The sequence below is a fragment of the Mchenga conophoros genome, linkage group LG6, assembly GCF_057382185.1.
Source record: "Mchenga conophoros isolate Kocher_MC1m ecotype Shallow Benthic linkage group LG6, M_conophoros_male_GT1.1, whole genome shotgun sequence".
Taxonomy (NCBI): Eukaryota; Metazoa; Chordata; class Actinopteri; order Cichliformes; family Cichlidae; genus Mchenga; species Mchenga conophoros.
This window is the reverse complement of record NC_140531.1, coordinates 20,846,393-20,869,812: the sequence shown is the minus strand read 5'-3', so window position 1 is coordinate 20,869,812 and position 23,420 is coordinate 20,846,393. Positions and strand designations below refer to the sequence as shown.

At 37.3% G+C, this 23,420-nt stretch overlaps 4 protein-coding genes across 6 annotated transcripts; all 4 read right to left on the bottom strand.

Moving 5' to 3' along the window:
* Positions 1–119: 119 nt before the first annotated feature.
* LOC146572506 (ecto-ADP-ribosyltransferase 5-like) lies at positions 120–4,233 on the bottom strand. 3 transcript variants are annotated; one of them, XM_085276732.1, is made up of 4 exons: positions 4,096–4,233; positions 2,874–2,959; positions 2,056–2,780; positions 120–1,774 (listed from the first exon to the last, which is right to left on the bottom strand). In XM_085276732.1, exons 1-4 carry the CDS (start codon positions 4,193–4,195, stop codon positions 1,693–1,695), a joined length of 993 nt encoding a protein of 330 aa, XP_085132858.1. In that variant the 5' UTR covers positions 4,196–4,233; the 3' UTR covers positions 120–1,692. The 3 variants fall into 3 exon arrangements, with proteins under 3 accessions (XP_085132858.1, XP_085132860.1, XP_085132859.1); XM_085276734.1 differs by having other exon boundaries at positions 2,874–2,972; positions 4,096–4,231; XM_085276733.1 differs by having other exon boundaries at positions 1,721–1,837.
* Positions 4,234–7,055: 2,822 nt separating this feature from the next.
* On the bottom strand, positions 7,056–10,667 carry LOC146572505 (ecto-ADP-ribosyltransferase 5-like). Its single transcript, XM_085276727.1, has 8 exons — positions 10,410–10,667; positions 9,544–9,620; positions 8,732–9,450; positions 8,407–8,454; positions 8,277–8,324; positions 8,126–8,173; positions 7,987–8,034; positions 7,056–7,891 (listed from the first exon to the last, which is right to left on the bottom strand). Exons 2-8 carry the CDS (start codon positions 9,601–9,603, stop codon positions 7,813–7,815), a joined length of 1,050 nt encoding a protein of 349 aa, XP_085132853.1. The 5' UTR covers positions 9,604–9,620; positions 10,410–10,667; the 3' UTR covers positions 7,056–7,812.
* A 1,304-nt stretch (positions 10,668–11,971) lies between these two features.
* On the bottom strand, positions 11,972–15,207 carry LOC146572504 (ecto-ADP-ribosyltransferase 5-like). Its single transcript, XM_085276726.1, has 6 exons — positions 14,964–15,207; positions 14,751–14,849; positions 13,915–14,627; positions 13,011–13,058; positions 12,894–12,923; positions 11,972–12,786 (listed from the first exon to the last, which is right to left on the bottom strand). Exons 2-6 carry the CDS (start codon positions 14,811–14,813, stop codon positions 12,708–12,710), a joined length of 933 nt encoding a protein of 310 aa, XP_085132852.1. The 5' UTR covers positions 14,814–14,849; positions 14,964–15,207; the 3' UTR covers positions 11,972–12,707.
* A 2,775-nt stretch (positions 15,208–17,982) lies between these two features.
* Positions 17,983–22,246, bottom strand: LOC146572503 (ecto-ADP-ribosyltransferase 5-like). Its single transcript, XM_085276724.1, has 5 exons — positions 22,055–22,246; positions 21,802–21,897; positions 20,986–21,704; positions 20,475–20,522; positions 17,983–20,378 (listed from the first exon to the last, which is right to left on the bottom strand). Exons 2-5 carry the CDS (start codon positions 21,859–21,861, stop codon positions 20,300–20,302), a joined length of 906 nt encoding a protein of 301 aa, XP_085132850.1. The 5' UTR covers positions 21,862–21,897; positions 22,055–22,246; the 3' UTR covers positions 17,983–20,299.
* Between the last annotated feature and the right edge of the window lie 1,174 nt (positions 22,247–23,420).

The following is a 23,420-nucleotide window of genomic DNA, read 5'->3' as shown; positions in this document are numbered from 1 at the left end:
AGGAACATTTGCTGCAAGTTATTCCCATCTCTCATTTCTTATCATCCTTTTAAAGGCGCACAATACTTGACAAGAAATAAAGTTTGCAATATATTTTTCTAACATGCATAAAAACAAGATGTAAATTGAGTCTATAATTCATAACATATGATAGAAGCAAAAAACAAAATTGCACAATACTTTGGCAGCCTGTTGTAACACCATATTTGGCACATACCACAATTTGGCAAATAAAGTGCCAAACAATTATATGAATAATCAAAGTAGAATTGTAAATACACTCAACAAAAATATAAACGCAACACCTTTGTTACTGCTCCCATTCCCCATGGGATGGACGTAGAGACCTAAAATTCATTCCAGATACACAATATAACCATCCCTCCCAAACAGTGGTCACAAATCAGTCCAAATGTGTGGTAGTGGGCACATCTGCTATATTGAGATAATCCATCCCACCTCACAGGTGTGCCACATCAGGATGCTGATCTGACATCATGAGTAGTGCACGGGTGTACCTCAGACTGCCCACAACAAAAGGCCACCCTGGAATGTGCAGTTTTGTCTCACAGCAAAATGCCACAAGCAATGAGGGAGCGTGCAATTGGCATGCTGACAGCAGGAATGTCAACCAGATCTGTCGCCCGTGCATTGAATGTTCATTTCTCAACCATAAGCCGTCTCCACAGGCGTTTCAGAGAATATGGCAGCACATCCAACCGGCCTCACAACCGCAGACCTCGTGTAACCACACCAGCCCAGGACCTCCACATCCAGTCTCTGACCTGATGACCTTAGAGATCGGGAACCGGAATGTGGTTTCAGCAGGTCAAATATGTACTGGGGCTCTTGAACATGTAGGGCCCTAAAGGTTAGAACTAAAATTTTTAAAAGAAATGTAAACCTTACAGGCAATCAGTGAAGGGAGGCTAAAACTGGAGTAATATGAGATCTTTTGTTGGTGCCTGTTAAGAGTCTTCCTGCAGCATTCTTCACAGTCTGAAGACTATTTAAAGCTGATTTCTTAAAACAAGTAAAAAGACCACTGCAATAATCCAAATGGGAAGGGGAAAAAAAGCATGAATAATCATCTCAAGTTCAGCCTTTGACACCATTAGTCTGAGTTTTGAAACATTCCTTGGATGATAAAAACAGTTCTGGACCCGCTGTTTGGAATGTTGCTCAAGGGAAATGGAGCTGTCAAATATGGCACCAAGGTTTCTAAGGCTCAATTTAGCAGAAGGCTCTAAGCTGATATGCTGCCTAATTTCTGAAATCATATTGTTTGGAGCAATAATTAAAGTTTGTTTTATCACAGTTTAGCCGGAGTAAGTTGTCGTTTAACCATTGCTTGATTTCTGTCAGGCAATTACTTAAACTAGACAAATTATAAAGCTCAGAGACTTTAAAAGAACAGTATAACTGAATGTAATCTGCGTAGAGATGATAGGACATATTATTGCAGCTCCAATTTAATTTGGCCTAGGTGGAATAGATATAAAGCAAAAAGAGAATTGGACCCAGGACAGATCCCTGAGGCACCCCACAAAACAAAACTGTTGATTTGGATCACTTGATTCATACAAGCAGTAAAAGATCTTTCAGATAAGTATGACGTGAATCATTTTGACATTGTATGAATAATTGCAGCAATATTATAGATGATAAAACCCTGAATGATAACTGTTTTTGCTAAACAGCTAAAAAACAAAACAAAGATAAGGCCAAAAGCACTGATGCAAGCCACAGGGTGGAGACAACAGCCGGAGGAGACCTAAGGACATGGAAACAAAGCAGAGAGGGGAATTATTGTAATATTCATACATGCACACATTTTCTGTGTGTATGTATGAATATTACAAGCACAAGTTATAACAGATGCGACAAACATTTTATTATATGCACTTACATCTAAAATTAAAAATTTTTTTAAAATATTTATATCTTTAAAAATATTTTGAAGTTTGACTTTGCATTTCGATACTAAACATTTGTAAAACTAACATGGAAATTGTCAAACTTTTTCCACTTTAATTGAGAGACTGTGACTCTTACCGTGAAAAGATGTAGCAGTTGTGAGAGCTTTTAAGCCCCGAATGTTTCAAAACAATTTCTACATATTGAGAATCATCATCTGCCTCCACAACTTTGCTATTTATGTCCTCCACAGTGAAAACTTCTGCTGGAGATAAGAGTATTTCATCCTGTTCTAGACCGCACACATAGTCTTTCAGGTTGACAAAGAAGCAAGAAGTGAGATTTAAAACGACCTCCTCATACAGATCAGTTTCACTTTTTAGCTCTTCATAATCTGAATAAGCTGAGGTGAAACTTGGAAATCTCACTGTGGAGCCTTTCTGTGGTTGGTTTTGACCACTTAGCAGAACATAAAAGTTCTTGCACTCCTTTGGCTTCAGCAGCCTCATGGAGTCCATCAGCAGGAAATGAAGAGACTTGAAGTGGAAGTGGTTTTCATAGATGCTAACATTTCCACCCATTGTCTCTATTGCTTTGTTCAGTCTTTGTAATAAATTGTGATCCCCATTAACATAGAGTGAAAGTGCAGCACTATGCTCTTTTCTTCCTCCAGGAATCCTCTTTGAACACTCGATACTTTTATTCCACGCTTTCTGAAATCCTTCACTGTTATTTAGCTCTCGTTTTAACACATCTGACTCGATGAACCTCTTCATGGCCTCTTCACCACATCCTTTGTACTGGTCATCTACAACATTTGTGTTATTTAGAAAATCCAGTAGCCTTGTTTCCTGTGCGGTCACCTTTAATTGAGATTTATCACATTTAAAAACACATTTTTAAGTGAAGAATGTTTTAACCTTCTAATATTTGTTTGTACAAAACTTAATTCTTACTTTGTTGCAGGCAACTGTGAAAATTATTGCAACAACAAGCACTTTTCTTCTGTTCTCCATTTTTTGTCTTCTTGTTCTTCTACCAACTGAAAGAAAGCACTGCAGGATCAAATGTGGTCAAAAAACAGCTCTGTGACATTTTACATACGAAGGACATACACCAAGTCTGGACTGGATACTACAGTTCTCTGTATTTGGGTCTTGAACACTCATCTCTCCATTGCATTCAAAATTCAAAATGTTGCTGCAAGTCATTTAACCGATATTAAAGGGACGATTACGTCACTCATGTACGTAGTCTTGATTACATAGCTTAATTTTTTACCTTGGCTTTTAAGTTCAGTTTGAGTCCCATCGGGGGTTATTTTATGTTGTGATGCCTTAGTTTTACTTTGTTTTGAGTTTTAATTCATTGTCTTCATTTTATTGGTTTTACTATTGAAATGTGCCATCCAAATAATATTAAAATTGACATTGACACAGTCCAGTAAATTTGAATCTTTCTTTTCTACCTCCTGGAATTCAGCAAGTTAAAAAATTTAAATGTTGAAAAGACTGGGTACATACTTGAAGCAAGGAGATTGAACTCATATTAGCAACTGCTGGGAACCAATAAGAACAACAGCCTGGGAAGTGAGACAAGTTATTTTACAATGAATTCCTTAGTCTCAGTCTAGTTCCCAAAAGCTTGTTCAGATTTGTTGCACAATGATTTATAACCAGAGTAACACTTAGATAATTTAGCCACTTTAAGCCCAGCCCAGTGATAGCATATCTTTGTATCTCTGTTCTAACATGATTTTAAATACCTCAGTGCTTCTTCAGTGCAGTTTTTGCCTAAAGTAAACAGGAGGCACCAGCAATCATAGTTGGAAAATCTGGGTATCTTGAAATTGAAGGAATGAAAATGCACCAAACAATGTGAATAATCTGGTCTCACAGAACTGTTCACCCCACTGGGCAGTAACAAATTAACTTAACTGAAAACACTCTGATGTTGAAATATCTGTCCACTTCTACATTTTTCTGTTTTGCCCACCTGAAGAGCTAAACTAGAAACTTGGAAATGTTGAAACATGCCCTGATTCAGCTTGGATGAAACATGCCCACTGACACTTTTTCAGTGCACTTTATATTTCACCCTGCTCCACCCTGACCTTGAAAAATGACTGACAGTCAAGCACCAAATCTTGATTTAATTTCTTTAGTGGAGAGTACTCACAGACATCCAGCAGAGGTCTATACTCCGATTGCAGCTGATTTTCTGGAACTACCAGTTGTTTCACACTTCTGTCTGTAGCATTACAAAGGCTGGTACACATTCAAATCCTACTCTGCCTCTCCACTCACTCTCCGGTGTCTCCCAGTGTCTCTCATCCCGCCCACTAAACCCTTTTTAGTCCTCTGGCTGATAGACGTCTGTCCTGATTGGTTGATGCCAGTGTCCTTCAAGGCCATGAGCTCACACAGGTGTGAGCACTAAAAAATCAACAAATTTGCAATGAAAGCATGCAATAAAATTCACAACAGTTAAAGATGAACTCATGCAATACAAAAAACAAACAAACAATAAATCAATAAGAAGACTTCCCCGACAGTGCTGTTGTTGGCAATATCATCATCTGCTGGCTCAGTTACAAACCAGTCTATCCTACAGCCTTACCAACACATTTGAAGACATTTGATACTTTATATTTAGACATTAAATGCTATTTTGTAGAGTTTTATTTGTTTATCATTAGATCAAGATAAGGATGTTTCTGGTCATAAGTCTGAATATTTGTAAGAAATTGTGCAAGCGTTATAAGTTGTCTTTTTTTAGTAACACATAGGTAGTGGGCTTTTATTACGCAGCATATATGGTGCTTTAAAATGGGACTTTGTTAAAGACTTCATTACAATAGTCACAGTCTAATGGAAAAAATGTCTTTGCATAAATGTTTTTAAAGGTGTTTACTGTATTTTATAGGAGAATTGTTGCACATTGTCAGGTGTGTCTGTCTGTCACAAAAGTATCCTATAAACATTCATTATTATTTTTACTTTAACCATAAGGAATAAAACCTTGAAGTCATATGCAAGATCGTATGCTGACAGCATTTAGCTCTACTGTTAAACTTTTCGAACTGTGGACTCGTAGCTTCTTTTTAAACTGTAATAAACTGTGTTTTTGTCTTTTGGATGCTCACCTGTCCTTCATCTTTCCTCATGTTTGGTGTCTCACTCTTAATTCTAGTCTGCACTATTAATCTCCTGTGCTCTCTCCCATCTTGGTAGTAAAAAGAAAGCAGTTGTTTTGTGAAGACTGTCTTTTCCCAACTGTTGTGAGTACAATAGATTTTTCAGAATTGTATATAAAAGATTATACACATATTTGCAGTATTGAATAAAGTAAACAGGCAGCTCTTGCACAAAGCATCAGGGATATTAAATTTCATCAGTTTATTCTGGCTCTACTTGTAAATTTTGTAGTGCTGTCAAAATGAATGCGTTAACGCAAATTAAGCCACCATCGCAGTAAACGCGATTAAGATTTTTAACGCAATTAACGCATCTGGAGTGAAGAATGACTCAAAATCCCTGAAATTTCTCTTTCAACGCATTTCGGGCAGTTTGTCCAAGTAGAGTTACCTTCGCACATGCGCAAATGGGCAGTTGATCTGGTAGTGACGGGCAGCTGAACAAATCAACTCAATATGGAAGATGATAAACGCACATTGGCCCTCTTGATGGGAAATTTGTGTGTTAAAAACAATAACAAGGCGGAACAGTCGACAGACAAAGTATTATGCACATTGTGCAAGAAGGATTTTCCTTTTCACTGAAGCACTTTCAGCTGAAAATATCACATTGCCGCGAAGCATACGTTAGTCGGGGATGCTGCAACACGTTGACTGACACAGTTGTCAAGTGGATTGCAACAAACTGCAATGCTATTAATATCGTTGAGAACACGCGCTTGACGCAGCTTTGGTTCCTCTTTTCAAGGACTTGAAGTGCCTCCCCAAGAATGACAGAGAGAGAGTCGATAAATGTTTCAGTTTTTTTGTTAACATGAATGTTCAAGATGTTCAATAAACATGTTAAGTGTGTATATTTTCCCTTTTTCTCGAGTCTGTTTGCTCATGCAAAATGAAATGCGATTAATGTAGAATAGAAATTAATGGTATTTAATCGTGATTAATCAAAATTAATCCACAGTAACCCTGTGATGAACCTGATTAAACACTTTAATTGTTTGACAGCACTAATATATATGATATACTTACCTATTAGTATATAGGTTTTTTTATGTTTTATTTCACTGGAAAGAACCTGTGTTAAAAGACTGAAGAAAACTATTCAAATTCTCTTTGAATGTAAGCATACATTCTTTGTGTTTATTCTGCATTTACTCCATTATATTGCATGAATGTCAGTTACAAGCTTAAATATAAAGTTGAAAAAAAAGTAATTGCAACCAGGATATTGATCAAGTAATTGTGATTAATCAAAATTAATTACAGAAAATTGTGCGATTAATTAGTTATTCTTTTAATCTATTGACAGGACTAAAATGTTCATGTCTTTGTTTACTCACACAAACACGCTCTATATGTAGTGAGGTTCACTGTTTCTCAGGGGCTGTGATTAACTTCAGTGTCAAAAGTAATTTACTGATTTTAATGTCTTTAAATGACATTTTAGTGACACTGTTGTTGAAGGTGTTAATATGTTACCTGTGTTTCATGTTTGTACATGTAAATTCAAGTGTGCTTGCTGATGTAGTTACTGTTAGCTGCATGTACCGTGTGAACTGTGTGATTTTTTTTCTGTATATTTGTGTATTAACAGTATTTAGGTATTATATTTAAAAAATTTGTTGCTGTCTCGCAGACAAATACAAATGTCATTTAGCCTTTACAGTGAATGTGTGTGTGTGTGTGTGTGTGTGTGTGTGTGTGTGTGTGTGTGTGTGTGTGTGTGTGTGTGTGTGTGTGTGAGATCATCTTTAATACCAATAATGTGAAGTCTAGTGATGAGTGTTAGTAATTATCGCCCTGCTACGGGACCAGTGATGTATTCTGTTATTTAGTTTGGAGAATCTGTTGGAATTTTTAAATGTAACATTAGAAAAAGGAAAAAAAATACATATTTGTGGGTAAAATGTTTGTGTGATCAGATTAAATTCATTGCAAAGCCTTTTATATTTTGCATGTTGTTTATTTGACAGGGAAACAGAAGCAGTTTGGCAGGAAGAGCATCAGCGACTGTTTAGGACAGAGCGCTGTTGTAGGTCCTTCAAATCAGTCAAACTGTCAGTCAAGTGTAGTTTACTGTAGCAACATATATAGTAAAAAAAAAACAGGCAAAATAAAAACCATATATAGTAAAAAATACTTTTCTATAGTATTTTCGTTTTTGAATTGTACACTAAAGACTGTAGCTGCACGTGAGCCTGAAACGCAGTGTATTTCACACTAACCGGCTCGGACAGTCTCGGTCGTTGTGTCCGTGGGCAAGACACTTCACCCGTTGCCTACTGGTGGTGGTCAGAGGGCCCGGTGGCGCCAGTGTTCGGCAGCCTCGCCTCTGTCAGTGCGCCCCAGGGCGCAGGGCGGCTTTGGCTACAATGTAGCTTGCCATCACCAGTGTGTGAATGTTTGTGTGGATGGGTGGATTACTAAACGTGTAAAGCGCTTTGGGGTCCTTAGGGACTAGAAAAAGCGCTATACGAATACAGGCCATTTACTAACATTCTGCATCCCTTTAAAATCTTTATCAAATATTCTGAAGTCATGGAGTCTATAATTCATAACATATGACAGAAGCAGAAAATTGCTGCTAAGACAACTAATTCAACACAGTGTGTCAGATAACATGTAAAACAATTGTATGAAGAATCACAGCAATATTGTAGATGATAAAACTCTGAAACTCTGAATGAAAACTGTTTTTGCTAAACAGCTAAAGAAAACAAAGATAAGGCCGCAAGCACTGATACAAGCCACAGGGTGGAGACAACAGCTGGAGGAGACCTGAAGACATGGAAACAACGCAGAGAGACAGGAAGAGATTACTGTTGTTGTTGTTGTTTGTTGTAATAATAATAATAATAATAATAATAATTTACCTGTTTCGGTCTGTGACAACTGTGGTAGTCTCATGCACTCCTGGAACACTGAATTAGAAAAGACGAAATAAATCAACTGATGATGATGATAATAATAATAATAATAATAATAATAATAATAATAATAATAATAATTTACCTGTTTTGGTCTGTGGCAACTGTGGTAGTCTCATGCACTCCTGGAACACTGAATTAGAAAAGACGAAATAAATCAACTGATGATAATAATAATAATAATAATAATAATAATAATAATAATAATAATAATAATAATAATAATAATAATTTACCTGACTTGCTGTGTGACAGTTGTGGTAGTTTTCTGCCCTCCTGGAAGACTACATTGGAAAAGAAGAAATAAATCAACGGATAATAACAGCAATCATAATAATAACAACAACAATAATAATAGTAGTTTACCTGAATTGCTCTGTGACAGCTGTGGTAGTCTCTTGCCCTCCTGACCTCCTGAATTGGATAAGCAGAAGAAAATACTTTAAGTAAAATGTGCTGACACATTATCAGGCCAAACTATTCAAACCACACCCAACTCCACTGGAGAAGTATCGTCCCTGTTTTTGCCACTTTTCCCCCAGTTATTACTGTGTACTTACTCCATAAAAACCAACATAAAAAACATATTTATATATTTAACATTACATTGAAAGTTAACTTTGCAGTTTCAAGTTTAATATTTGTAAGATAAAAAAAAATTTCACTTTAATTGAGACAATATGAATCTTACCGTGGAAAGATGTAACAGTTGTGTGAGCTGTTCAGTCCTGAGTGGCTTAAATCTATCTCAAGGTATTCGTCACCATCCGATGTAGTTTTTGTTTTCACTCGTTGCACAGTGAAAACTTCTGCTGGAGATAAGAGTATTTCATCCTGTTCTTGACCGCACACATAGTCTTTCAGGTTGACAAAGAAGCAAGAAGTGAGATTTAAAATAGTATTCTCATTGACATCTTCAAGACTCTTTAGCTCTTCATAGTCTGAATAAGCTAAAGTGAAACTTGTAAATCTCACTGTGGAGCCTTTCTGTGGTTGGTTTTGACCATCTTGAAAAACATAAAAGTTCTTGCACTCCTTTGGCTTCAGCAGCCTCATGGAGTCCATCAGCAGGAAATGAAGAGACTTGAAGTTGAAGTGGTTTTCATAGATGCTAACATTTCCACCCATTGTCTCTATTGCTTTGTTCAGTGTTAGTATGAAAGGCCGGTCTCCTCTAAAATAGGCTGAAAGTGCAGCACTATGCTCTTTTCTTCCTCCAGGAATCTTCTTTGAACACTCGATGCTTTTATTCCACGCTTTCTGAAATCCTTCATTGCTGCTTAGTTCTTGTTTTAACAAGTCTGACTCGATGAACGTCTTCATGGCCTCTTCACGGCATCCTTTGTACTGGTCATCTACAACATCTGTGCTATTTAGAAAATCCAGTAGCCTTGTTTCCTGTGCGGTCACCTTTAATTGAGATTTATCACATTTAAAAACACATTTTTAAGTGAAGAATGTTTTAACCTTCTAATATTTGTTTGTACAAAACTTAATTCTTACTTTGTTGCAGGCAACTGTGAAAATTATTGCAACAAGAAGGACTTTTCTTCTGCACTCCATTTTTTGTCTTCTACAGGCTGAAAGAAAGCAGTGCAGAATCAAATGTAGTCAAAAAACAGCTCTGTGACATTTTACATACGAAGGACATACACTAAGTCTGGACTGGATACTACAGTTCTCTGTATTTGGGTCTTGAACACTCATCTCTCCATTGCATTCAAAATTCAAAATGTTGCTGCAAGTCATTTAACCGATATTAAAGGGACGATTACGTCACTCCAGTTTTTAGCAAGTTTACATTGGATGCTTGTCCATTTTTATATTGATTTGAAGATTCTTTTACTTGCTTTCAAATCTTCAAATGTTATGGTGCCAACTTTTAAACCAAACTGCTAAACTTACATGATCCGAGAAGAGCACCAAGATCATCTGCCCAGATGTTTTAGTGCAGCCGAGATCTCGATTTAAGCATAGAGAGTTGAATCCACTAGACTCTCATATAACAGGTCATTTGATATTCCTACTGCAGAGTCTATGTAGTCTTTAAATCCTGTCTTAAAACCACATTTTTTTACCTTGGCTTTGAATCTAAGTTCATGTTGAGTCTTATCAAGGGTTTTTTATGTTGTGGTCTCTTTATTTCAGTTTGTTTTTAGTCACATAATATTGTAATTGTTTGCATATATAATATATTGTATTGTCTTTATTGATTTTGCTATAGAAATATGCCATATAAATAACATTAAAATTAACATTGACATTGAAATTTGAATCTGGCAAGATTTAAAATAACAATTATCTTTTCTACTTCTTGGAATTTGGCAAGTTAAAAAATTTAAATGTTGAAAAGACCAAAAGGTACATACCTGAAGCAAGGAGATTGAACTTGTATTAACAACTTAGCGAAAAGAGTCGATTAAACTGCTGGGAAGCAATGAGAACAACAGTCTCTGGGAAGTGAAACAAGATATTTTACAATGAACTCCTTAGTCTTAGTCTAGTTCTCGAAAGCTTGCTCAGATTTGTTGCACAATGATGAGTAATACTTACATCATTAAGCCCATTTTAAGCCCAGCCCAGAGATAACTTATCCTTGTATCTCTGTTCTAACATGATTTATGTATGTATTTATTTAGTATGATCGTGGCTCAAGAGTTGGGAGTCAGAAGGTTGCCGGTTCGAGCCCCAGCTTGGACAGTATCAGTCGTTGTGTCCTTGGCAAGACACTTCACCTACCGCCTGGTGTTGGCCAGAAGGGCCGATGGTGCGATATGGCAGCCTCGCTTCTGTCAGTCTGCCCCAGGGCAGCTCTGGCTACAACTGTAGCTGCCTCCACCAGTGTGTGAATGTGTGTGTGAATGGGTGGATGACTAGATGTGTAAAGCGCTTTGGGGTCTCTAGGGGGGACTAGTAAAAGCGCTATACAAATATAGGCCATTTACCATTTCAAATACCTCAGTGCTTCTCTTTACTAAAGTTAACCGGACGCATCGTAGTTGGAAAATCTGGGTATCTTAAAATTTAAGGAATGAAAAGTCACCAAACAATGTGAATAATCTGGTCTCACAGAACAGTTCACCACACTAGGCAGTAACAAATTAACTCAGCTGACAACACTTTCATATTGAGAGATGTCATGATCTATCCACTTTTGAAGTTCTCATTTTTGGGAAACTTGGAAATGTTGAATCATGCCCTGATTCAGCTTGGAGGAAACGTGCCTCCTAACGTAGGTTTCCAGTGAACTTGTGTGACGGTACTTTTTATTTCAAAACTTTTCAGCTTGAGTATGAGGAAGTGGGTACTACTGGGAAGATTCAAGGCATTCGTAAAAAATCATATACTTATATTTCTGTGGAAACAACATCCTTCATATTTCCATGAAGCCTGTTCTTTAAAGTGTTTTGAGTGCTCATGTACAGTAGAAACACACCACTCTACTTGCCACCTCGCCAAGTGCTGCACCCCCAACCTTGGAAAACAACTGACAGTCACTTGATTTACTTTAGTGGAGCAGTACTCGCTGGAACTGCCAGCTGTTTCAAACTTCCGTCTATAGCATTACAAAGGCTGGGACACAGGCATAGCCTGCCCTGCCTCTCCACTCTCTCTCCAGCAGCTCCCTTTGTCTCTCATCCCTCCCACCAAACCACTTTTAGTCCTCTGGCTGAAAGAGGCCTGTCCTAATTGTCTGATGCCAGTGTCCTTCATGGCCATAAACTCCACAGGTGTGAGCACTAAAAAAACATACAAATGTAACAATAAAAATCAAACAATACAAAAAAGAAATAAATCAATAAATCAATAAAAAGAAAAACAATATTCCCCGGGATGACTGAGCAGATGAAATGACATGATGTAAGAAGGGGAAAAAAACATATTTGTGGGTAAAATGTTTGTGTGATCAGGCTAAATTCATTGCAAAGCCTTTTATATTTTGCATGTTGTTTATTTGACAGGGAAACAGAAGCAGTTTGGCAGGAAGAGCATCAGCGACTGTTTAGGACAGAGCGCTGTCGTAAGTCCTTCAAATCAGTCAGACAGTACAATGCGCACACATCACAGATACCTACTAAAATACATACGTGTATATGTTATCGGTCCCACTGCACTTTATATACATATAACATAATCTCTGTGACATGTCTTGCAGTGTATTTTACTACAGTAACATACACTTTTCTATAGTATTTTGTTGTTTTTTTAATCTGTATACATTTTTTCTTATTTCTTTTCTAATCTATATCAAATTCACCTTTTTTCTTGCTGACCCCTGTGCCGCTAGAACAAATGAACTGTGCAGGCTTAATAAAGTCTATAAAACCTATCAATATATATCTATCGATCTATGTGACCATAAGAACAAATAAAAGCATCTCATGATTGCAGATTATTTCTAGTTGGTCTTGACAGCAGCTGCACATGAGCCTGAAATTTGAACCCACTGTGTTTTACACCAATTTTCTGCATCCCTTTAAAATCTTTATCAAATATTCTGAAGTCATGGAGTCTATAATTCATAACATATGACAGAAACAGAAAATTGCTGCTAAGACAACTAATTCAACACAATCAGTCAGATAACATGTAAAACAATTGTATGAAGAATCACAGCAATACTGTAGATGATAAAACTCTGAAACTCTGAATGAAAACTGTTTTTGCTAAACAGCTAAAGAAAACAAAGATAAGGCCGCAAGCACTGATACAAGCCACAGGGTGGAGACAACAGCTGGAGGAGACCTGAAGACATGGAAACAAAGCAGAGAGACAGGAAGAGATTACTGTTGTTGTTGTTGTTGTTGTTGTTGTTTGTTGTAATAATAATAATAATAATAATAATAATTTACCTGTTTCGGTCTGTGACAACTCCTGGAACACTGAATTAGAAAAGACGAAATAAATTAACGGATAATAATAATAATAATAATAGTAATGATAACAATAAAAATAGCAATAATAGTCACCTGGATCGCTCTATGACAGCTGTGGTAGTCTCATGCCCTCTTGAAGTGCTGAATTGGATAAGCCAAAAACAGTAATTGAAGTAAATGTGCTGACACATTTTCAAACCACACCCAACCTCAACACTGGACATGTGGAGAGATAAACCTCACTTTTAAAATCCCGTTTTTGCCACTTTTCATGCCACTTCCACTCACTTCATGCTTTCCTGACAACACCTATGATTTTTCTTAGTAGTTTTCATTGTTTAGGTGTATGCACATTTATTGAGATAAATAAATATGTGTTACTAATATTTTTGTTATATTATATATATATATTAGGGGTGCAACGATACACAAAGTTCACGGTTCAGTTCACTTCACATGAAAACCAAGATAGTTCCAAACGCCAGATCTGAATGAGGGTGGGGGAGGTTCAATTTCGGGTAGCATTGAGGAAGTTGCCATGTTGCAACGAGCTTAGCTTCTGTCTTGCTAGCTTGCGCTGCGCTCAGTGGATCTGCGCTCGACAGTGCAGCCTAGGCGGAGTAGTCGAACGCAGATCCACTGAGCGCTCAACACAGACAGCATCGTCAGAAGAAAAGTTGATGAAATAAATAAAAAATGTTGTATTGTTCGATACATATGCGCACTGAACCGAAAGCACTGTATCGAACGGTTCAATATCGATAGGAGTATCGTTGCGCCCCTAATATATATATGTTATATAGAAATACAGAATGTATGGGGCTTATGAAGTATTTTTATCATATTTTTATTATATGCACTTAGACTACGTAAAATGTTTGTATCTCCTTCGAATATGTTAACACTCACATGATAAACATCACATTAAAAGTTAACTTTGCAGTTCCAAGTTTAATAGAAAAATATTTCACTTTAATTGAGAGAATATGAATCTTACCGTGAAAAGATGTAACAGTTGTGTGAGCTTTGCAGTCCTGACTGTTTCAAAACAATCTCAAGGTATTCGTCACCATCCGATGTAGTTTTTGTTTCCACTTGTTCCACAGTGAAAACTTCTGCTGGAGATAAGAGTATTTCATCCTGTTCTTGACCGCACACATAGTCTTTCAGGTTGACAAAGAAGCATGAAGTGAGATTTAAAATAGTATTCTCATTGACATCTTCAAGACTCTTTAGCTCTTCATAGTCTGAATAAGCTAAAGTGAAACTTGTAAATCTCACTGTGGAGCCTTTCTGTGGTTGGTTTTTACCATCTTGAAAAACATAAACGTTCTTGCACTCCTTTGGCTTCAGCAGCCTCATGGAGTCCATCAGCAGGAAATGAAGAGACTTGAAGTTGAAGTGGTTTTCATAGATGCTAACATTTCCACCCATTGTCTCTATTTCTTTGTTCAGTGTTTGTATGAACGATTTATCCGCTTTAAGATAGACTGAAAGTGCAGCAGTATGCTCTTTTCGTCCTTGAGGGATCTGCTTTGAACACTCGTTACTTTTATTCCACGCTTTCTGAAATCCTTCACTTAGTTCTCGTTTTAACACATCTGACTCGATGAACTTCTTCATGGCCTCTTCACGACATCCTTTGTACTGGTCATCTACAACATTTGTGCTATTTAGAAAATCCAGTAGCCTTGTTTCCTGTGCTGTCACCTTTAATTGAGATTTATCACATTTAAAAACACATTAATAGAGATATATCATTTTTAAAAGCATTTTTGGGAGGATAATTTTTCAAATCTTCTTATATTTGTTTGTATGAAACATAATTCTTACTTTGTAGCAGACAGCTGTGAAAAAAAATATTGTAGCAAGAAGCACTCTTTTTTTGTACTCCATTTTTTTTCCTCTTCTTCTACAGACTGAAAGAAAGTACTGCAGGATCACATGTGGATAGAAAAAAGTTCTTTAACACTTTACATGGTCCAGAAACTTTGATGTGGAAAAAATATATAAGTAGAAGACTAAAAAAAACTAAAAGGCACTTACCAGAAGCAAGGAAAGTAAACTTGTGCTAGCAACTCACAGCAAAGGGTCCATCAAACAGCCGGGACACCCAATAGGGTCTGGAGAAGTGAAGCAAGTTATCTTACCATAGAACTTCTTAGTCTTTCCTGTGGAGGAAGTAACATGGCACCGGGGGATTTGTTTTCCACTGATTTTTCCTGTTACTTGTCCTTCTGGAGCTACTGAGTTTCTGTAACCTTGTTTAGATTTGTCAAGTAATGTCTGCATAACTTAGCTCTTTTAAGCCCAACCAAAGCACCAAATTGCCTTTACATCCCTGTTCTCACATTATTTCAGTATAACTGATGGGACCAAATACCACAGTCCTTGTTCCATGCAGATTTTATCTAAAGTAAACAAGAGACTCTAGCAGCCCTACTTGGACAAATGAGGGCATATTAAAGTTACAGGAATGAAACTGTATGAAAACAAGCTGTTGTATAACAGAACTGCTGTCCACACTGGGGTGCACCTTAACTTTATGTACGTAATGTAGGAAGGAGTAAGAGCAGCACATTTAAAAAAAAGTTCATTTTGAGATTAAAGTTGAAATGGGCAGATTACAGTTATTGTTTCAATTCAAACAACTGACACAATTCCTATACCCTCAACAAATTTCCTTGTGTAGATCAGTTAGTGAAACAACTTGATCAGCTGTGTTATTGTGTATTCAGATACAACATACATCGTCCTTATTGCACAAGGGTGTAAACATCAGTATTCTTGCATCTGTTCATTGCACAATTTCCTGGATGCCCTTATACTCATTACCACACTGTGTTTACGCGTTAAAAGAGCAATAACTTCCTTGCTACTAAAACTGATTCTGAAGTATGATTTCACTAACTCATGTTGTATAATAGATTACTATTTTGAGTAATGACCCCAACACTGAATACAACCTTTGCCATTGTCTGCCATCTTTGCTCTACACCTAGTTTCCCAGTACTCCTGTCTACTTTCTTCATCTCCCTCACTATCCCGCTTTTTCTTTGTTAACCTTTGTTCTTTGAATATTTTTCTTTGTAGAGCACCAAACATCTTGCTGCCAGTTTCCCTCAGCCCTGCAGCTGTCATCTGCTAACTCTTCGCTACTCCTCAGAGGCTGTCGCAACTCCTTCATGAACTCTGTGTGACATTCTTACTTCCTCAACATTCACCATTTAATCCTTGGCTCAGCCTTCACTTGTTTCCATTTCTTGATTTCTAAAGCCATGTGACAGCCTACCATCCACAGCCTAGCCACATTCTCCCCCGACACCACCTTCCAGTCTCCTCTGCCTTTCAGGTTGCACCTTCTGCAACAGATATATGGTGCTATGCATTTACTGCCTTCCTGATTTCTATTTTTTTAAACCAAGGAGATTCTGTTTTTAGTATTGGGTTTGCATACTCTGTTTTCTTCCCATCTACTGGAGAGAGAGAGAGAGAGAGAGAGAGAGAGAGAGAGAGAGAGAGAGAGAGAGAGAGAGAGGTGCAGTTGCAAAGGTCTTAAGCAAACCCTCAAATCTTTATAAAACAGAAAGTTGACACAGTGGTTTAGTGAAATATGTTTAAACAGCCACACTACAGTCAGTGACCAGAGCTGTGGTCCACCATTGCAGAGAAGAAGACAGGACAAACACATCCTGCAGTGTTAAATGAAAAAGAATGAGGTCTGGCTTCCTGTCAGGCTCAGGAAGTCTCACAATATCCGAGCATTGTCTTTTATTCAGTTCAGCAGCTTCTTTGTTGCATGTTTTTCAATGACGTCCACAGAAATGTTCACAACCTGCTCAAGAATCAAACATGCACAGGTTTCGTGTTAGCCTAGATTCTCTCGGTTAAGTGATGTCTGGCTGGGTGGTTGGCATCAATCGATATTTAATTAGCAAGTAATTAATTATCAAAAAAAAAGCAAGAATGACCCTACCAATTAATCCAGATTGTCTAATAAATCAAAAAAGCTATGGCAAGTACAATTTTCTGTCAATATTACTGTCTTAATTAGGGATGGAAATCGAGAACCAGTTCTTCTAGAAAACTGGTTCCCAGTAGTCCAATTCCTTGGAATTGTTCACCTGCCTATCGATCAGGCTTATTGGTTCTTGCGCTCGCACTACAATCAACCGATATCAGTTCACGTGTCAGAGGAAGAAAAAAGTAACACCGTCTAGTGTGGACATGGACATTTAATTTATTTTTATTGCACAAAAAGACAAGATAAATGGCAAAGTGCAAAACTGCATCCAGGACAGAAATAACCGCATTATGCTGCTGACACTAACTTCAGTACTTTGCAAGCATCAGCCAAGATAGCATGCTAATGCTAAGCTAGCCAAGAACCCAGAGTGAAAGCTGAGTGAATGCCGACCCCAGCTGCCAGACCCTGAACCTTGACAGGTAACAAGAAGATGAGCAGTTAAGCTGCAGCTTCACTTTCTACCTGTTTATGTTTCTAATCAAAATCCCTGTGGCCCTTTTTGGTGTTGGTCTTCTTTTTCTTTTGGTGTGTGGTCAGCTTTGTATTCTACTACGAGAAAGATGTTAGAGACGTGTGTCCTCATTAGGTATTTGTGTTGGTGTGTATAACCTTAGCCTCAGGTTATATTGTTAAATGGTGATTATGAGTCAGTGGGTTTCAGCTGTTTTACAGAGTAACAGGAAAGTAACGTAATGAGTAGTAAAATGAATTACTTTTTCCTGGCAGTAATTAAGTAACGTACAGCTTTAGTTTTGAGAAAAGTGTTCTGGGTAATATGTGCAGTAATTACTTTTTTGAGTAACACTGATCACAGCAAAGTGAGGAAATACCTCAACAAACATGCACAAATATTTGACCCACAGCAACAATTAATTTGCATGAATGTAATTTAAGTTTATAAGTCTGAATATTTGTAACAAATTATACATAATTATTATTTTTAGTTATTCGGTTTAGTAACATGAACGAAGTGGGCTTATTTGTGTAAACAAACAAAATGATCACGTGAGAAGTTTCAGTTTTGTAAAATCTCCAGTGAAAGCGAATTTATTAACACAGGATATATATGAAACTTTAACAATGGCAGTTCATTCATACACTGGGACACACGAAAAACGAATTCAGTTTGAATAAAATGTTATTTATATGGCACCAAACCACAACACGTTGCTTTATATTGTAAGAAAAATCCCTACAATAATACCAATTAATAAAGACTAAACAAAACCAAAAACCTAAGTATGCCCATGATTCAGTAGCTTGTACAAACCCCTTTAGCAGCAGTAGCTTGATATAATCATTCTCTGTATGACTTTGTCAGTCTGTCACATCATTGTGGAGAAATTTTGGAAGTTGCTTCAGTTTCTTGAGGTTTGCAAAAATTTGTTCATGCACAGCTCTCTTAACAGCTCAGCATTTCAGGTAGATTGTGGTCTGGACTGTGACTGGTCTCAGTGCAACACCTTCATTCCTTTCTTACTCAGCCATTATGTTGCAGATTTGCTGCTGTGCTTGAGATCATTGTCCTGTTGCATGAGCAAGTTTGAGTCAAACTTTAAATGTCAGGCAGATGGCCTCACATTTGACTCTGGAATATTTTAGTATACAGATGAGTTCAAAGTCCACTCAGTGACTGCAAGTGTTGGGTAGATAGCTTGTACTGGAAGGACTGTAAGGTGCTTGTTCAGGTTTGCAGCTACCACTCCCCGGAGTGTCGGCCAGAACACTGCTCAAGGCCCGGATGAATGTTCAGAAGGGAGACAATGAAGACACCGAGGATAGTGCAGACTCTTGTATTGACTTCACACAGTTGAAGGTAACAGGGATTGTCAGAGGAGCAGGTATTGCATACAGGTTTAGGTGCGTGGGCATGGGTGTGTGTGTGTGTGTGGTCTGTTGCTCATTAACGCACACTTCTCACGGAATAACCAATTCTCTGCCGGTAATCTGGAGCAGAAAAGCTCAGGTGCTTTGCCCACGTTTCTCCCTGGACATAGTCTCTCATACAAAGCGGTGGGGTGACCTCTACTGGCCACTCTAAAAACTACAGGTGAACTAACAACTGAACAGAATAAAACCATAACTACGGGGCCTTTTGTACAGCAAGGTTCCCAGGTCCTGTGACTACAAAACAAGCCAAAGCAGCTTTACAAATCTAAGCTGTGCTTCATGATGTTTTTAGATAGAAGAAGCTTTATCCTGGCAAAACCTTCAAACAACCTTCATACCTGTTCAGAGTTTTTCTAATTGTCCTAAAGTTTAATACAGTGGAACCCTGACTTACGAATACCCCGTTTCACGAAAAATTCAAGTTACGAAGGCACTGAACGGCAATATTTTTGCCTGCCTGCCGCCAAGATGCGGTTTGTGATACATGTGGCAAGAAAGTGAGGTGTTGTGGCGACACCATTTACCTCGTCAAACACCTCAGAGTAAATCATATCACAGAATATGACAAGCGTATGTTGAGGCGAACTAAAGACGAGGAGGGGGACAGGTGCTGCTAGGGCGAGACAGACGACTCTCGAGGAGTCCTTTAGTGCTGCAGGCAGGCAACATGCTCAAATGGCGCACAACTTCAGTTTTCTGTATGATAATTCTGCATTATTAAGTGATAAGAACAAGTAATCTGACGTCCTGTAATCATTATGAAGCTATAATTTGAGATACAATAAAAGATACAGTAAAAAAAAAAAGTTTTTGTACAGAGTATCGGTATCGGATCAGTATCGCCGATACCACCCTGAATTATACTTGGTATCGGGTCGGAAAGAAAATCAGTGGTATCGCACATCACTACTGAATGCCACTTACCCTAATCAGTAAGGGCGTATTTAGTTTAGTCCTGTGAATCATACATTAAAGTTTTCCTGAAAGTCGTTTATGTTGTAATATACATATATTAAATATAATATACAATCATTTTCCAGAATTGCATTAAAGAATTATTGTATTTCCATTGTTGAATACTTGGAGGTACACCAGAAGCAACTGTACCAAACCTTTATTCTGACCTTATCGACACATATCGGCTTTTTTCATTCCCATCACTCATTTCCTATAATCATTTTAAAGGCATGCAAACCCTAACAAGAAATAATAAACACATACTGTATATATATTTCAAGTATGCTGTACATTTTTCTAGCGTGCATAAAGAAAATAAAAACTGAGTTTATAATTCATAATATATGACAGAAGCAGAAAACTGTATTTGACTATATTTTGACACAATACTGCAATACTGCAATTCACCACAATCTGCCAAATAAAGACCTAAAAAAAGGTGTATGAATAATCAAAGCAATATTGCAGATTATAAAACCCAGAAAACTCTGAATGATAACTGTTTTTGCTAAACAGCTAAAGAAACAGAAGATAAGGCTGCAAGCACTGATACAAGCCACAGGGTGGCGACAACAGCTGGAGGAGACCTGAAGACATGGGAAAAAAGCATATTATTATTATTATTATTATTATTATTATTATTATTATTATTACAAAAATAATCATTAATAATAATAGTTTACCTGTCTCGCTCTGCAACAGCTGTGGTAGTCTCCTGACCTACTGACATCCTGGATTGATAAAGGAGAGAAAATACTTTAAGTAAAATCTACTGACACGTGGTTTTATTTAAACCACACTCAACCCCAGTGGAGATGTGGAGAGCAATCCTCACATTTTAAAATCCTCTTTTTGCTACTTTTCACATCACTTAATTTTACATCATGCTTTCCAGAGTTTATAAAAGCTTTGATAAGCTGAGTATTCCCCAGTTATTACTGTGTACTTACAGCAATAACAACCACTAAGTTATAACAGAGTAACAGACTGTTTCAGACACCAATATTTCCCTCTTTTGATTTATGGGGCTTAAGTATTTTAGTATATGCAACTAGAACTTTTTTTTTTCAAATACATAAAAAACATATTTATATATTTAACATCACACTGAAAGATACATTTGTAGTTCTAAGTTTAATTTCTGTAGAACTAATAAAAAAAAATTCACTTTACTTGAGAGAATATGAATCTTACCGTGAAAAGATGTAACAGTTGTGTGAGCTTTTCAGTCCCGACTGTTTCAAATCAATCTCAAGGTATTCGTCACCATCCGATGTAGTTTTTGTTTCCACTTGTTCCACAGTGAAAACTTCTGCTGGAGATAAGAGTATTTCATCCTGTTCTTGACCGCACACATAGTCTTTCAGGTTGACAAAGAAGCAAGAAGTGAGATGTAAAATAGTATTCTCATTGACATGTTTAGGTCTCTTTAGCTCTTCATAGTCTGAATAAGCTAAAGTGAAACTTGTAAATCTCACTGTGGAGCCTTTCTGTGGTTGGTTTTTACCATCTTGAAAAACATAAAAGTTCTTGCACTCCTTTGGCTTCAGCAGCCTCATGGAGTCCATCAGCAGGAAATGAAGAGACTTGAGGTTGAAGTGGTCTTCATAGATGCTAACATTTCCACCCATTGTCTCTATTGCTTTGTTCAGTGTTTGTATGAACGATTTATCCTCATTAATATAGACTGAAAGTGCAGCACTATGCTCTTTTCGTCCTTGAGGGATCTGCTTTGAACACTCAATACTTTTATTCCATGCTTTCTGAAATCCTTCACTGTTATTTAGTTCTTGTTTTAACACATCTGACTCGATGAACTTCTTCATGGCCTCTTCACGGCATCCATAGTACAGATCATCCACAACATTTGTGGTCTTTTGGACATCCAGTAGTCTTGTTTCCTTCGCGGTCACCTAATTGATATATCACATTTAAAAAGACATTTAAAAAGACATTTTTAAATGTATAATTTTTTAACCTTCTAATATTTGTTTGAATTATGATTCTTACTTTGTAATAGACAGCTATAAAAATTATTGCAGCAAGAAGCATTCTTCTTTTCTGCCCCATTTTTCTGCCTCTTCGTCTACAGACTGCAAGAAACCACTGCAGGATCAAATGCGGATAGAAAAAAGTTCTTTAACACTTTACACAGTCCAGAAACATGGAACTGACAAGATGTGAATGATCAATTATTTGTTTAGTTTCCTTTGAATATGACAACTTCAAAGTGTTAATGTTGAAAAGGCTGAAAGGCACATACCTGAAACAAGGAGAGTAAACTTGCCTTAGCACCTCACAAAAAAGGGTGCAACAAACTGCAGGGAAGCCACAAGCACAGCAGGCTCCAGGAAATTTGGAAAATATATATTATGCAGCAGTAAGTGTCATAGTAATCCAGAAGTTAATAAATTGCTTGTAACTGCATACGGTAAAGTTTGAACAGGATGTGAAACTCATGATCATGGGCCTCATAACGAGAGCAACAGGAAACAAAACAGAGTGAAAGAGCGTTGAGACTGTAAGTGAGGTGTGAACATTACTGCCTTAGAGGGGGATGAAGTTAACTGTCACTGTTGCATGATAACATACTTTGCTTATGCAGACAGTGCGTGTTCAGCCCTTTAAAATAGTGAAGCCTGTGTGCTTCCAATTTGAGATCTACCGGACTGCGCTTTGGGTGGTGTCGTGTGGATCTACCACATATATGTGCTTAATAAATAATTGTTGTTGACCGGACCTGCTCTGAGTATTTGTTGTTTATTCTCAGCCCATCATAAAAGAATCGGGACAGAAATGAAATACATTATCTTACTATGCAGTTCTTTAGTCTTTCCTGTGTTAGGAAGTAACTTCTCACTGGAATACCTGATATCCAGTCATCCTGCTTTATCCACTGAGTTCCTGTAACCTTGTTCAGATTTGTTTTATAACCAGAGAAATCGCCACAGCGCTGTGAAAAAGTATCTTCCCTTTCCTGAGTTTTTCTTCTGTGTGTGTGTGTCTTTTTCTCACACTTACATGTTTCAGATCATCAAATAACTTTTAACAATTCTGTTTTCAAGGATTCAAGGAAGCTTTATTGTCATTCTCATCGCATGTTTACATGAGATGGAACGAAATTACATACCCACAGGTTTTCCACAGGTTTTCCATAAAAACAACAGAATGACAGGTAATAAAATAGTACCAAATAGTAATAAAATAATACAAATAAGTAATAAATAATACAGATAAGTAATAGAATAATACAAATTAAGTAAAGTGCAACAACCTGAGTAACAGTATAAAGTATAGAAGTGTAGGTATAAGTATTTTAGCAGCAAAGTATCTGTAGTGATTACACCACAGTAGCAGTTTCTTGTCCATTATGTATTGAGATGTCTCACAGCTTCTGGAATGAAGCCGTTTCTCAGTCTGGGGGTTTTGCATTTAATGGTGGTTTTGTTTTGAAACAATGATTCCATATAAAAGAAAAGAAAAGCAAAGTTATCCAGCCTACTGTGTAAAAAAGGTTATTGCTCCCTAAAGCTAATAACTGGTTGTGACACCCCTGGCAGCAAGAGCTGCACACAAGCATTTGGCAATGAGGCCTTCACATCTTTATGGATCAATTTTATCCCACTCTT